Source organism: Boleophthalmus pectinirostris, unplaced genomic scaffold, assembly GCF_026225935.1.
Source record: "Boleophthalmus pectinirostris isolate CB_2022bp ecotype Guang Dong unplaced genomic scaffold, ASM2622593v1 HiC_scaffold_22, whole genome shotgun sequence".
In the NCBI taxonomy this organism is placed as follows: Eukaryota; Metazoa; Chordata; class Actinopteri; order Gobiiformes; family Gobiidae; genus Boleophthalmus; species Boleophthalmus pectinirostris.
The window spans coordinates 719,852-736,018 of NW_026571190.1; the positions used below are offsets into that span (position 1 = coordinate 719,852).

Genomic DNA, 16,167 nt, shown 5'->3' on the forward strand with positions numbered 1-16,167 from the left:
TGAGTCAGTGCTAGTGCAGCCTCTGCAGCTCTTGAGGTTCTCAGTCCATATACTGAGAATGAGACAAAATCGGACGTGTCTCTATGTGCAGGTTAAGGCTCTGCTGACACAGGTTCACTTGTACTTGTAATGCCTTTCTGAAACAATTTTGTGCATGATTCATTAGCGCCACAACAAAGGAGAAATTCAGTTTGTCAAACAAATGTTTATTTAGGTTGAAAATGTTTCAGAGCTCATCCATGCTTCAGTTCTGGTCAGATGCTGGTGGACAGTTTACAGTAACTGTAAACAAGTCTTGACAAACTGAATTTCTCCTTTGCATTGGATTCTACCTGAAGGACTGATGTTCTACACATATTTATGTCACACTTGTCACAGCTGACCTGGAACAGACTCTCTCTCAAAAGGAAATCACTCTGTTCCACATTGTGATGTCATGTGTTAATATAGGAAGTGCTCCACTGCATTTTTGGACTCCATGCACCTTCATTAGAATCATTTGAATGATTTCAGCCCATGGAATTGCCAGTCTCTACTGCACGAAAGGTACAAGGAACTGTTATGTAAAAGGTCAAGAGAGCTACCACTGCATGACATCACAAGATGGAACAGAGCATTTTGAGTTTTGGAGATGTAAATACACTAATAGACAGGCTAATAAACCTCAAAGATGTGAGTGAAACATAACATAACTCCAGGTATGTTTTGGGGAGGTAACACCATTCTAACACGACTTAAAGCTCACAGAAGTCCGTTTTGACCTTACCCATTTACCACAGAGCCCAGTCCACTTCCATAAATGTGACAGGGCATCTGGTGGAAAAGGCAGTATGGGATGGTGTGCATAAAGGGTTCAGCTGTGTGTGGAGCGTGCGAGTGAAACGATGATGATGTATGTGCAGAGGGCTCAGAGGACAGATCCTGATGGGCACTGGTAATGACTGAGCGTTAAAGTGTCTCCAGAGCACGAGACCTAACCTTGGCCCGAGCACAATGACACACAGAGACGGTGATGGAGACAGGCAAACTCGCTGCAGCTACAGTCAAACATCAGCTTAGTCTTATTTTACACCTACAATGATTGTTAAAGGTCCTATATTACACAACACGGACTCTCATGAGCTTTTAGCCCTGTTTGAATAAACATAAGCAGAGTTCTGTTTTGTTTCATTCGCAAATGTTTATTATTAATCTGTCTACATCTCCAAGGCTCAAAATGCTCTGTTCCACCTGGTAATGTCATATAGTGGTAGTTTTCAATTCAACAGCTCTCTTTAATCTTTAGTTCAGTAGACATTGGCAATTCCAGGGCTGAAATGATCCAAATGATTCTAGCGATGGGCCCATGATCCATGTTACCTCTTGTTTCCTCAGACGTGGAGTTGTGTTTTGTTTCATTCACACGAATAAAACACACAAACCTGCACATTTAGGCGACGTTTTTCTCGCTGTGATTTGAACTCCAGCCCCCAATAGAATCATCTGGATGATTTCACTCCTGGAATTGTCAATCTCTTCTGAACGAAAGGTTAAAAGCAGTTAACTTGAAAGCTTCATGACATCACAAGGTGGAACAGAGAGAAGATAGAGAGACAGAGGGAGAGAGAGAGAAAGAGAGAGAGAGGGGGAGAGAGAGAGGAGAGAGAGCAGGAGGGAGACACAGAGAGAGAGAGCGAGAGAGAGACAGAGAAGGAGAGAGAGAGGGAGAGAGAGACGGGGGGCAGAGGAAGTGGCAGAGAGAGAGGAGAGAGAGCAGAAGGGAGAGAGACAGAGAAGGAGAGAGAGAGAGGAGAGACAGAGGAAGAGAGAGGAGAGAGATGGAGAGAAGGAGGGTGAGGGGGAGAGAAAGCAGAAGAGAGGGGGAGAGAAGGAGAGAGGGAGAGAGAAAAAGCAGAAGAATGAGCGGGAGAGAGAGGAGAAAGAAGGAGAGAGAGGAGAGAGTGAGAAAGAGAGCAGAAAAGAGAGGGAGAGAGAGGGAAAGAGGTGAAGAGAGATAAAGAATGAGGGGGAGATGGGAGGAAGAGAGGGAGGGAGACAAGGAGATGGAGAGGAGAAAGAGAAGAGTAGGAGAGGATGGAGGAAGAGGAGAGAGAGGGAGTGAGTAGAGAGGGGCAGAAAGACCATTTTGAATTTGAGCTTTCGGATCATCCCGAGATTCGTAAAATAATTCGTTATTTTCAGACGAAACCAATGATTCTCCAGATCATTTCCAACACTTCAGCCCAGACGAGCAGATTAAACAACAGTCCCGTGCGTGTGCGCGTGCTCGCGCTGTTCCCGGCTGTCCCGCGGCAGCTGTGGCCGCAGCCTGAGAGATTGAACAATGCACCAAATGGTAAAACGCTGCTCCTGTGAGACTCACGCGCTCTGCTCATTGGCCTAAAGTGACAGTGACATACGAGCCCCGCACGTGTCCCGGACAAACGCGCTCTACCGGAGCAGGGGGGGCAGAGAAGGGGGCGCTGCTGCTTACGGTACCGGACTACTGCGCACCGAACACACACCGAACACACCCCGGACCACCCCGGACACGCTCTGAGCTCCGAGACCCGAGCACCTAACTACACCCCCCGGACTCCAGTCAGGTCAACCGGGGCTGAGCACGGGCACAAAACCGGAGCCTAACTTTGCGCCGGACCGGTCTGACACAGCACAATCCCGCGCGCACACACAAGCACGCACACACACACACACACACACACACACACACAAGCACGCACACACACACACACACACACACAAGCACGCACGCACACACACACACACACACACACACACACACACAAGCACGCACACACACACACACACACACACACACACACAGAGCCATGCCAACCGTGTGCATGTGCGCCAACCCCAAAAAACGTTACCTGCAGAACGGAAGCGTCCTGGAGGAGGCCTGCGTGCGTCCCCGCGTGCGTCCCCGCGTGCTTCCCCGCGTGCGTTCTCTCGGTTGTCCTCTCCCGCGCGCGCTCTATCTGCACTGCGCCGCGCTCACATCCTCCACCGCCAACTTCCTCGTGCCTCTGCTCCTGCCTACGGGGCAATAAAACACTGTCAGCGCGGAGAGGAGGGGAGGAGAGAGAAAGAAGAAAAGAGAGAAAGAGAGAAAGAGGGGTAGAGGGATAGAGGGATAGAGGGGAAGGAGAGATGGGGGGGGGGGGGAGAGGACAGAGAAAGAGGGGATGGGTGAGAGAAGGAGGGATGAGAGAGAGAAGAGAGAGAAAGAGAGAGGGGTGGGTGGGAGGAGAGAGGGAGTTAGAGACATGAGGAGAGGAGGGGGTTTGGGAGAGGGAGGACAGAGAAGAAGAGAGGCAGGAGAGGGGAAAGAACATAACAGGAAGAGTTTGTAGCCTGCAGTAGCACACAGTAGGCTACACACACAGTACACACAGTACACAGAGTACACAGAGTACACACAGTAGTGATCCTGTGAGTGCAGTGGGGCAGACAGCTCTTCCACTGCAGCTGGGAGCGCAACAACTATAAGAACTGCAGTAGATACAGTCACAGAACATGGAAATGTGTAAACACATTCTAAATGTAGCCAAAAGGAATATTTGATCAGTCTATGCCTAATATAAAATATAAAATATTAAATATAAAATATTAAATATTAAATAGCGTGACTAAAAGTGCACAGATTTGGGGTGCATGTTTTGCACATATGAAAGATGGATCCTTTTTTATTTTTATTTATTTATTAGTACTGATATCATTTAGTATTTGAATATAATATTTCACATGCATTTCAAATGCATCACTTCATATGAAAACATTTTATGGAGTAAAACTTCAGTACAAGTTCATTAAAACAGTCTGCAGGGGTCCAAAGTTCTTCCTCATGTCTGAACATCCAAATGATTCCCCATAATGAGTTTAAAAGCACTTTTCACAGCTCTCAGAGACCAAAGTGGAGTTTTGTTGTCATGGTGACATTAACAGCAACTAGCATTAGGCATTTAAACACTTTATAATTCAAAAACACCATGACACAGACTAGGGAAAGCTCTCTTTTATTTATTTATGTATGTATGTATGTATGTATGTATGTATGTATGTATGTATGTATGTATGTAAGTATTTATTTATTATTCTTGTTCTGGCCTTTTAATAATGTTCACATTTTTATTTGATTTGTTTTCATCACAATGAAAAATCATCCAGTAATTCCAAAGTCAAGATTCCAGTGGCATTCAGCACCATGGACAGCGACGCCTCACACAGGGGCCTCACACAGGGGCCTCACACAGGGGCCTCACACAGGGGCCTCACACAGGGGCCACAGTCTGGACACCTGACATGGGGGCCTCACACAGGGGCCACATCTTACCGCTATTATTATTGTTGTTGTGCATTCCATTTTTTTTTTTTTTTCCATTTTTTCCACCAGCACCTTTTCATTTCCAGTGCTGACCTGCCCTGACCTGAGCTGTGCTGTATCAGCAGCTCTTCAGGTCAAACTCTGTCTGCATCTGCAGCCTCCTTATAAAGCGTTCAGATCAGTGCATGTTAGTATGCTAGTTGTTATTATTGAGCTCTTATTAAGGTCTTAGAAATTCTTTGTGGTTGTTAATTAAGGTTACAAATTAAGACACTCACAATACATCAAATAAGTGAGGAAGAACTTTGGACCACTGTAAAAACCAGGTCAACTCTTTTAAATGGTTCAGTCCACATTGTTTCTGATCAATGTTCTAATGTAGTTTCCTCATCATGAACAGAGCTGAAGTTGTGTTTGTTTTATTCACACAAAACCTGCACATTTAGTTTTTCTCTCAAACAGAAAACATGCTGTTTCACCTTGTGATGTCGTGGTAATGCAGGAAGTGCTCCACTATGTTTTTAAACTCTCTTCACTAGAATCATTTGAATGATTTCAGCAGTGGAATTGCCAATCTCTACTGAACTAAACTGTAGTTGAAAACTCCCACTTCATGACATCAGAAGGTGTAAAAGAGCATTTTAACAGTTTAATAATAAAGGGTTACACAAACGTGTGTGAATGAAACTAAACATAACTCCAGGTCTGTTTTTGACAGCATAACATGGCCATAGCTCACAAGAGTTTATTCTGTGTAATACAGGAGCTTTAAACAACAAAAACATATAATCTACTAAATGCAAGGTAAAGCTTTAATGTCAAAAGTGTCATCTCCATGGAGACGATCAGGTGGTGGAGGCAGGAGAGCCTGGTGTGTGCGTGTCTAGTGGATGTTGACAGGGCCATAGAATGTCCCAGTGCTGTGTGACAGAGGGACAGTTTGTGCATGTCACAGCTCTCACCTCTGTGTTAAATGACTGTACCAACACTATACTGTCCACTCACAAGACACAAGCACCAAAGCCCACCACGCTCACAGCGTACGGACACCCAGAGATAGAGACCACGCTCACAGCAGAGGAGTAGGAGGAGACAGAGACAGAGAGACAGAGACAGAGACCACGCTCACAGCAGAGAAGCATCCAGAGACAGAGAGACGGGCAGAGACATGGAGGCCCTGTGCAGGCTCAGCGGGCTGGATCCCTTCTGGGTAAGTGGCACAGCATCGCTCTGGTGCTTTTTCAATAGAATAATCAGTGTTAAGGGGAGACACTATGTTTAATTCTATTTAATTTTCAGTTTTATGGTCAGTTTGATCTCTTAGTCACAAGCTTTCATGTGTAAACAACAAAAATGTCCACTCTGCACCAAAATATGTTTGAATATTTATTTCAGTCCACCTACCTCTATGGAGTTCTATGGAACACTGTCATTTCAAAGGCTGATTTCTCCAAATCCATTTTTCTTCCCTCACAGAAACAGAAACATTAACACTTACAAACACCAAACTTGACAGTCTTGTACTAAACAAGATTTTGACAAAATGTACAGAAGAATTTGTTGATATCTAATATCTAGATATCCAAAATCCCCTCTGCATATTTGTTCATATTTAATATGTCTACAAAAAGAAGCAAGACATTTCAACCTGGCTATTTTCATGTTTCTGTTTGGAATGCTCCAAAAATTGTCAAATTTGGCAATTTTTACTCATAAAATGTTTTCATTTGGTTGATGTTTCTGTTTTGTCCCAGTAATATGTGTTTATTTTAAAGAGGTGGTGTTACACTTCTGTGTTGGTATTACCTGCTAACACAACATATTTACTGTTGATATTGACATACTGACTGTTTATTTAATGACACACTATTTAATACACTTCATAAATAAATGTATTATTTATAAAACTGTAATGTTCATAGGTATTTGCTCATTATCATTCTATTACTCATGTTTACAAATGCCAAACATAGCTCTGCCTTATTGTAAAGAGCTCCTCTCTTGTTCATTCACGTCTTAGTATGCAGATCTTTGAGTGGGTGACATTTTCGAGCGGCCTCCCTGGACCCTCGTTCAGGACCATTATTCTCGAAATAAATTCACTGAAATAATTGGGTTAGTGGGGAATCATTCACTTATAGATTTTGCACTGACCTCTTGGCTCTTGGCTTCCACACAGACTGTATAAAGAAAAGGAAGGAGGGAGCATGACGTCACCCACTCCAGTCATCCATTCAAATAAAGTTCATCGAGGCTTGCATTTACAGGGACAAATTTGGGGCAGAGTTCCCTATTTGTAATTCTGATCATGAGCACTATGGAAATCAAGGAGCCAATCAGGAGCAAGGCTGTTGAAGGTAACGCCCCTTTGTGCCTGCACCGCTGGTTTGAGGGTTCAATGAGGGCACTCTAACAAAGCAGAGCTAACACTAGAGAGAGAAACCTCAGGGTAGAAGGCGCCTGATTGGTCTGTTGTTAATAATCACATTGTAATTTACGGACAAAATAGTGAAATAAAAACACCAGGATCATGTAGAGTGGATTAAAAGGAACATTTTAAGACCAAAATGAGGAGCCTAACAGCAGCAGGTACAGAGAGAGGGGCCACAGTTTTTCAATATAAAGTGAATTGGAGCTGGAGTTGATGAAGCCAGAAGCACGCAAATGCTCACTTCCTGTTTGGAATGTGCCACATAGCAGGTTAGCTGTGTACATTTATACATACAGTCTATGATACGAGCCACAAAACTGAGTCAGAAATATAAAAACACATCCACTTGATTTGTGACTGTGTGCTCTACTTCAGGATTGGAACCTGACGTGGTACACCGAGCGGCCTGACCTGACTCAGTGCTTCCAGCAGACCGTCCTGGTGTGGTCACCATGCATTTACCTGTGGACCTGTTCTCCGTTTTACCTGCTCTACCTGCAGTTCCGAGCACCTGGTCCCCGGTTACCCCTGTCCTCCCTCTGCTGCGTGAAAACTGTGAGTCCTTCAAGGTTGTATAGAGGATTTTTAAGGAAGTGAAATACAGCTACAGTCCTTTTTCAAATGTTGTGCATGAGTGACACCACCTTCCTCCTCCACAGCTCCCTCAGCAGAAACATCTCCTCCTCCCGCCTCTTTACTGTAGAAATCACACCAGTGTGTGTTCAGAATTACTGTTGAAGTGACCTGTCTAGAAATATTTTAGCGACCGACGCGTCAGTTTTTAGACCCTTCGTCTACTTCAGTGTGCCATCGTTGGAAGGAATCTCCAAGAATCACCTCAGTTTGGCTTTGCTCATTTTCCTCTTCTCTTCTTCTTTCTGCGACCTCAAAAACAGACTTTTTTTTGCAGCAAACTGGTCATGGAGTCTCGTCCTCCATCGCAACAAACTTTGTGCGAATTGCGAGGAAGCGACCACATAATCCCTGCGCACCGGCGAGTCAGTTATGCTAGAAACGTAGCTAGTTTGACTGACAACCTAACGGCCAATAGATAAAGAGGGAGCCTCGTTATCTATTGGCTGATGTTTATCTGGCCTCAACCTGTCCACAGTTGATAGATTTTCATTCTTTTTTTTTTTTGGTCATCATAATTACAAGGCTGCTACATCTCTGTAATGGTATTTTAAACTTTCAATGACAATTTGAAACTAAAAAAAAAAAAAAATCCTCCATACAACTTTTAAGTTTAGACCAGCCCGGGACAGGGACAATGTAGTCACACATAGTCACAGGCACAACATGCAGCTGATGTGACGTATAAAAGTGTGGAGCTAATTCTCAACTCCTGTCCCTCGTCACACTTTTTCTGCAGTAAACCAATAAACAGTTCAAAAACACAATCTTAACGCACATTTTCCAACATTGCAGGTTCATATACAATATTTTAATACAGCTTGATGAAAAAGTATTCAGAATACAGTACTTGGACTACAGAGTGGATTATGTCAGAATACATTACAAAATACATTTTATTGTTGGATATTCAGTAGGGATGTAACAATAATCAAAATATTGTGAAATTGTACCGTCAAAAGTCTCACAATAATATCATGGGCCATCACCATATATGCAGTTACAAATGAAGCGGTGCTGTAGTAGCTGAAATAACACAGGGAACTACATGGACCATGATCCTTTGCTCTGTTTCAGTGCAGACTAAGTTTTTTTTTTTTTTTGTTCTGTTCTTTGGGTTAAGTCTTGTCAAGAGATTTTAACTGAAAAAAGTAGTGTATTCACAGTTTTGTTTGCTTTGACAAAATATTGCAATAAATATTGTACAGTGAGATGCATGTTGTGAAAGTATCATACCAAGAGATTTGAATATTGTTCCCTAGTATTTAGTATTCTGTCACTAAATACATTCACACGGGGTGTCAAAGAGTACATGAATAATCAGAACTGGAAGAAAGGAGGATAAAATGTTACAACTTGACTCACTGGGCTAATGCTTCAGAAATACTTCACTCAGGTTCAGATTTAGGACCTGCCCTTTGTGATTTGAGACTTGACTTTGACTTGAGCCAAAGATCTTGGAATGGCTTTTCACAGGCTCATTATTTTTCGAATGAAAGAGAATTACCTGCATGAATGCTGCACGGTCGTGTGCATATGAGCCACGTGCTGCTTGGAATTTCCCTTTCACAAACGCAACTCTTCAGATCAGTAGAGCGACACAGCGAGAGCACGAGGACACTGTGCACTCTGCATGGATCAAGAAATTACTCATGTTTAGAGGTGACTGTTGTCATGATATTTACACTCAATACTCAATACAAAGTCCAATACATGATTATAATAAAACACAGCATTGTGTGGTAGTACTTTCTTTTCTATTCCCATGTTTAACTGTGTGATGGTCAGTGGTGCAGTAGGTTCATGTTGGTCCATGTGTGTGTACTAGTCTATGTGCTCTGACACTTGTTCTGATACAGCTCAATATCATTCTAAAGCTTCAAGAAAGGTTCACTTCTGTCCTGCTCAAATGAGTATATACAGTAGTCTTGATATTAGTTTTAGTATTGTTTAGTATCTGGTTTTCAATATTTTTGATGAGACCATGGGCAGCATTTTCAAAAAGGACTTAAGTAAACAAGGTGAGACTCCAATGAATCCAAAAGTACTCCATTTACAGAAAGGAGTACTTTAATACAATAAATATTTGAGTTGACCTGTATTGTCCCGGAGATTGCCTCATCATCATCATTCCAATCCCTCCAATGGCAGACGTGCTGTGTAGGCTAAAGAGAAGGCTAAAAATAGCATCAGAGCGCACAGGTCTGGGCTCAAGCTGCTGGAGCATTCTGTTTCCTCTGGAGCCACAGTCCACTCAGACCCTACACCTCCAGCCATATGTCCCTTGCCATTTTTCAGTCATTTTCACATCATATCATAATTACACTTTGGATCAGTTGTTGCTTTAGTTCATTGTCTCTTAAAGATCATTAAAGGTGATGAAGCTCACTTCAAACTGTTCAAAGCAAAACATTCAGTCACAGATTTCACTTGTTTGAAACGAACCAGGCGGCACACTGTCTGAGTGTTCTCCCTGTGTCTGGGTGGGCGTCCTCAGTCCTCTCTGGTTTTCCTCACCAACCCAAAACATGCACCATAAGTCAAATCCTCCAGCTAAGGCAATCCTAGTGTCAAATGCAGAGGACAAATTTTCCTAAAGGGACAGTGAAGTGTACCTTAACCTTAATATTAATCTAGCATGTTCTCTGCTCTCTTCTGCTTGCATATGGTAATTAGCAGTTTAATAAAAGTGAAAAAATGCATAGCACACTCAGATGGTCAATGTCCAAAAGCTTTTTTGTTTGTATTATTTTTAAATAACGTTTCAGCATTAAAAAATAAATATATTAATAAAAAAAAAAGCCTTCATCAGATATTTTTCTTGCGTTGGACCACAGTACAAAATAAATAAAAAAAAATATCTGACAAAGGCCTTTTTTTTTTTTTTTTTTTTTTTTTTTCCAGAAAAATTATTTAAAGTAATTTAAAAAAGCTTTTAGACATCAGCCACCTGAGTGTGCTATGCATTTTTTCAATTTATTTTGCTGTTCCTTGCATTTGCACCTCTACAAGAACTTTGGTGTGTGGGTTGTGTTTCATTTAATTAACAGTTTAAAATATGTCATTACAAAAAAAAAAAAAAAAAAAACTAAACTGTGAACATAGGCTGGCGTAAACAGCATTGGTATATAAGTTGCCTGTTGTCTAGTTTGTCTGTGAATGTCTTGCTGTAGACCTTGTGTTTGGTTAAGATTAGGCCTGGAAATCTGAAATGGTTAAAGGTCCTATATTATGCAAAACAAAAAATATAAAATAAATTTTAAAAATCTTGTGAGCTTTAAGCCTTGTTAGAATGTTGTTGCCTCATTCATACCTGGAGTTGTGTTTTGTTTCATTTGACATGTTTGAATAAAGGTACATCATTAGACTGTGTGCAACCCCAGAGCTCAAAATGCTTTGTTCCACCTTGTGATGTAATTTTCAAGTTGACAGTTACTTTTGACCTTTTGTTTTGTGAAGATTTGCAATTCCATCACAAAGTGGAATGGGGTGTTTTCTGGTTGAGAGAAGAACTCAGCCTAAATGTGCAGGATTTGTGTGTTAAACATGTGTGAATGAAACAAACACAATTCCAGGTCTGTTTTTTTTTTTTTTTAGGAAAAAAAATAATATAGGTCAGAAAATAGCCAGATAAATCCCTTTAAAGTTAAAACTTGACTTAATCCCATCTCTCTTTGTTTTATAACAAAGTATTACAAAAGAGCTATTGTTATAATACTTTTTCTCCTCTTTGAAAACACACCTGACCTGATTGTGGCCTCCACCTTCTCTGGAATTAAAAATAGGTTCAGAAAAGAGGGATTTCTACAAATGTACAAAAGCTGTAGTTTAGAAGGATTTATGTGCATATATTTGGAGTAATGATGTCACTATACCAAAATTTGAATCTCGATTTCAATATTAAAGAATATTCTCTGTACCGATTTTGATATAGATGACAATGTTAAAACCTCTAAATATTGTAAGTTTCAACACAAAATAATACTATTACTCTATTATTCCATGTGCTCTTACATCATTGATAACACTCAATGTGAAACTGTTTAGGAAAGGTCACAATGTATTCAGTTTAATACAACTTTTAGTATCAATTGTTATCCAATTTTCAATACTTTTAAAGATAACACTTGATGCAAACTAAGTCTAATTGGCTTACAGTTGGACGAAGAGCAGGATAGTGCACGCTCTTCTCACTCACTACATTTACATGCACCAGGAACACAGGACAACTGGCCCAGTCCAGTTATCGATTTACCAAAGTGCTATGAACCAGGGAACTATGACTGAAGTGTTGTGATTTGAATCACGTCTGGAGAAGCTGTACTTTGATACCTGTCGCATGTAACAGCAGTCTGGCACTAGGTGCTAGACTAGGGGAGGCACTCAACTGCACAAGGTAAGAAACAGCCAGGCAAATATTAAACATGTGTTTGGACATGTACTCACTTGTTTTAGATCAGGAGTGGGGACAAATGTTGGCCTCTCTGAGCACATGTTGCTTTATGAAAATGAAACTTACAAAAGCTTCAGTGCATATATTTGTGCTGTCCTAATTACTAGATGCTTCTGAACATCTCGTATCCTCCCCTTCAAACCTATTGGGTTCTTTGACCTACAGTAGACTGGAAAAGGACTGGTCTGTCAGGTTTTTGGGCAAAGGGCATTTAAATTCATGTGTTAAGCGAGCTGGGAGTCCTCTGTGCACGTGGTAATTGATGTGATGGTGTCTTCAGGCCGTGGTTGCCATCCTGCTGTGCTGCTGTTTGGTGGAGCTCCTTTACATCCATGCTGTAAAAGAAGAGACCCACCACAATGTCGTGTTTCTACTGGGCCCATTGCTCCACATCATCTCACTGGTAAGTACCCAACCTCCCACTCTGGCCCCCAACCAAACTCTCAGCCGCACACTCGACTACAGTCCCTGACAAAAGTCTTGTCACTTATCCATTTTGTAGAAACAAAAGCTTATAACCTGACTTTAAATTAATCGATTGGTTTTAGAAATGTCTCATATGAAAGCTAAAACCCTCCCAAATTATGCTCAATAAACTAAACTAAATTTGCTTCACTGAAGAAAGATTGATCATTTAATGAACACAGAAAGGTCAGATTTTGGCAAGACAAAAGTTTTGTCGCCTTGTCATATGATGCACCCAATCCTAGATTACAGCCTCACCTGTGATCAGTTACTGATCAATCAATTAGTGGATGTGTATAAAAAGAACCCCAGCACACCAGACCTTCACATCAACTGCAACTTGACCTCTGACAACATGCCTAAGATCCACCCTGAGACCAAAGTGTTAATTATCAAGAGGCTGAAGACCAGATCCACTGCTGAGGTGGTGACACCTTCAATGTGTCTCAGCGTCAAGTACAAAGAATAAGAAAAAGATCTGAAATGACTGGAGATGTTTTTGACAAGTCCAGGTCCAGCAGACCCCGCAAGACAACTGCTTGGGAGGACTGTTTGTTGATTCGAAAATCGAAGGCCCCTTTTCCACTGCAGCAGACTCCACCAGGCCTGGTCACCTCAAGTCCCTGTGTCAACCTGAACAGTTTGTAGAATTCTGTCTCGAAATGGCCTCCATGGTCGAATCAGTGCACAGAAACCAGCACTAAACAAAAGGCAATTAAAAAAGCGTGTGGCATTTGCCAAGGCCCACAGCCTGTTAAAAGGATGGACACTGGAAAAGTGGCAGAAGGTGGATTTCTCAGATGAATCCTCAGTTGAATTACATCACAGCCGCCGCAAATATTGCAGGAGACCTACTGGAGCCCGCATGGATCCAAGATTCACCCAGAAAACAGTTAAGTTTGGTGGTGGAAAAATCATGGTCTGGGGTTACATCCAGTATGGGGGTGTGCAAGACATTTGCAGGGTGGAAGGTAAATATCAATATCCTAAAATATCAAGAAGTATTAGCTCCTCTTACATTCCCAACCATAAAAAGGGGTCAAATTTTGCAGCAGGATGGTGCTCCATCACATACTTCTATCTCTACATCAAAGTTTCTCAAGGTGAAGAAGATCAAGGTGCTCCAGGACTGGCCAGCCCAGTCACCAGACATGAACATCATTGAGCATGTCTGGGGTAGAATGAAAGAGGAAGCATGGAAGGCAAAACCAAAGAATCTTGATGAACTCTGGGAGGCATGTAAGACGCTTTCTTTGCTATTCCTGATGACTTCATCAACAAATTGTATGAATCATTGTTAAACCGCATGGATGTGTCCTTCAAGCTCATGGAGTCATACAAGATATTAAATATGGATCTCACAGCACCACTACTTCATTCACTGATGTTATGCAACATATTTTTGTATTTGAAGTAAATTATTTGTTCAATTTTCTGTAGGCGACAAAACTTTTGTCTTGCCAAAATCTGACCTTTCTGTGTTCATTAAATGATCAATCTTTCTTCAGTGAAGCAAATTTATTTTAGTATATGGAGCATAATTTGGGAGGGTTTTAGCTTCATATGAGACATTTCTAAAACCAATCGATTAATTTAAAGTCAGGTTATAAACATTTGTTTCTACAAAATGGATAAGCGACAAGACTTTTGTCAGGGACTGTAGACCCCCAACCATGCCCCCAAACAAGCCTTCATCCTGACTCTCAACCAGTCCACCAAAACAGGCCCCCGACCAGACTCTCTACCAGTCCACCAAACAGGCCCCCAGACAGGCCTTCAACCAGTCCACCAAGCAGACCCCCAGACAGGCCTTCAACCAGACTCTGAACTAGTCCACCAAACTGGCCTCCAAATAGGCCTTCATACGGACTCTCTACCAGCCCACCAACCAGACCCCCAACCAGGCCCCCAAACAGATCTTCAACCACACCCCCTATTATTCCCCTAAAGCGAATCTCAACCAACCCCCCCCAACCAGGCCCCTAAACTGAATCTCAACCAACCCCCCAACCAGGCCCCTAAACCGAATCTCAACCAGGCCCCCAACCAGGCCCCTAAACTGAATCTCAACCAGGTCCCAACCAGGTCCCCAACCAAGTCCCCAAACAGGCCCTCAACCACACCCCCAACCAGACTCCTAATCTGGCCCTCAAACAGACGCTCAACCGACCATGTGGATTTTTGTGTTATAAATGGGTGTGTTTAGCTTCTGTCTGACAAGAGACACTGGTGGACATGGACAATTGAATGAGTGATGAATGACCTTGTGTGATAACTGACAGGTGCTGTGACAGGTGGTGTACGACAGATGTGATGATGTTTGACGGATGTGCTGACTGACAGGTGCTGTTGTTTACAGGTGCTGGCCGTGTGTGTGTGATCCAAGTGGAGCGTCTGAAGGGTGTGTGCTCCTCCATCCTTACTCTTCTTGTTCTGGCTGCTGACGGTTCTTTGCTCTGTGGTGCCTCTGAAGGTAGCTGTGGAGCAAATTATCCACCAGGTAACACTCAAACCTGTCCCAAGTCCAGCCGACAGTGGCGCTGCTCATAGGCCTTATATATAAATGGATTGTAGTTAAGGAGAATCACTGCAGAGGAAGTTCACATGCGGCTCTTTGAGTTTCTATATTTACTCTGGCACCCACTGACTTACAATGGAAGATTGTTGTCCCCCTCTCTGTAACTGCTGCTATGAGCCTCATCATTTTGGTCTTAAACTGTTCGTATTAACCCGCTCTAGGAGATCCTGGTGTTTTTTTGTTTTTTCACTATTTTGTCCATCAAAACCTGGTTGTTTGGGAGAACATAAAATAGGAAGTGTTTATTGGAGTAACATAAAAAGCATGAGATGATGGTGTTCCACTGTTCCATCAGTCACAGTGAAGAGTCATATATTCAGTGTTTCCTGATTCCCGAGATGGAGGATTTAAAGCCGGAACAAAGAGAATGTTTGGTGAATTTCATCAAGGAGAAAGATGTTATTGTTCTTTTTCCTACGGGATTTGAGAAAAGTTGAATATACCAGTTAGCCCTGTTAGCAGCGTATTACATATGTGACTACTAAATACTGATTGGTTAAATGATAAAAGTACTCACCTACCATCGAGCAAACAAATTCTAACACTGTGAGGTCAGACGGTTTCTATGAAGTGAAACTGGCTGATGAATCAGGCTAGTTCCACTGATCCACATAGATACATTGTAAAAGCAGCTCAATATTAGACCACGAAATAGGAAGTAAGGCTGGTATGCAGTTAGCATGCTAGTTGTTGTTTGCATACTTGTTACCGTAATTCCGCTCTGACCTCTGAAACATGTGAAGAGTCCAGTGTTTGTTTGGGGCCTCCTCTCAGACGTGTGGTGAGCCTCTCCATCATACGGTACTTTGAGAATTCTCAGAAAGTGTGGCAGAGTAGTTAGCACATATGTGACGTGTTCTGCACTGTTGTGTCACTAGTATCTCCTTAAACCACCCTCCATGTGCTGGATGTGCAGCTCACATGAGTTATACTAGTAGAACAGGTTTTGTATCATTGTGGTACAAGTTTTCATGTCCGCTTCCATCTTTTCCAGTCAAAAGTTTGGACGAGGACTGAATGAGCTGGACAAATATCAGTTGTGATTTGCCAATCCATTAAAATTGACATTTCAGTTTGATTGTAATTAATCTTGTAGCCCTGGTTTGGACACACCTTCTCCTGCAGTGTTTCTAGTGTTCTGTATTGTTACATACTGAGGACATCAAATATATGAAGCCAGACGTATGGAACTGTGTAGCTATTTATTATAACATTCTTCAAAGTATTTCTTCTTTGGTTTGTTGATGGTGCTGCAAACTTCTGGCCTTTTCTCAGTGAACTTT

The 16,167-nt window shown here is 42.1% G+C and overlaps 1 protein-coding gene across 1 annotated transcript in view; it reads left to right on the top strand.

Annotated features, from left to right (window-relative positions):
* The first annotated feature begins 5,492 nt into the window (after positions 1–5,492).
* The window catches only part of LOC110157756 (multidrug resistance-associated protein 1-like), a 49,090-nt gene continuing 38,415 nt past the window's right edge, over positions 5,493–16,167 (top strand). The window contains 5 exon segments of the mRNA XM_055157956.1: positions 5,493–5,534; positions 7,131–7,310; positions 12,122–12,248; positions 14,666–14,724; positions 14,726–14,806. Of these exon segments, the coding sequence (XP_055013931.1) occupies positions 5,493–5,534; positions 7,131–7,310; positions 12,122–12,248; positions 14,666–14,724; positions 14,726–14,806 (489 nt within the window).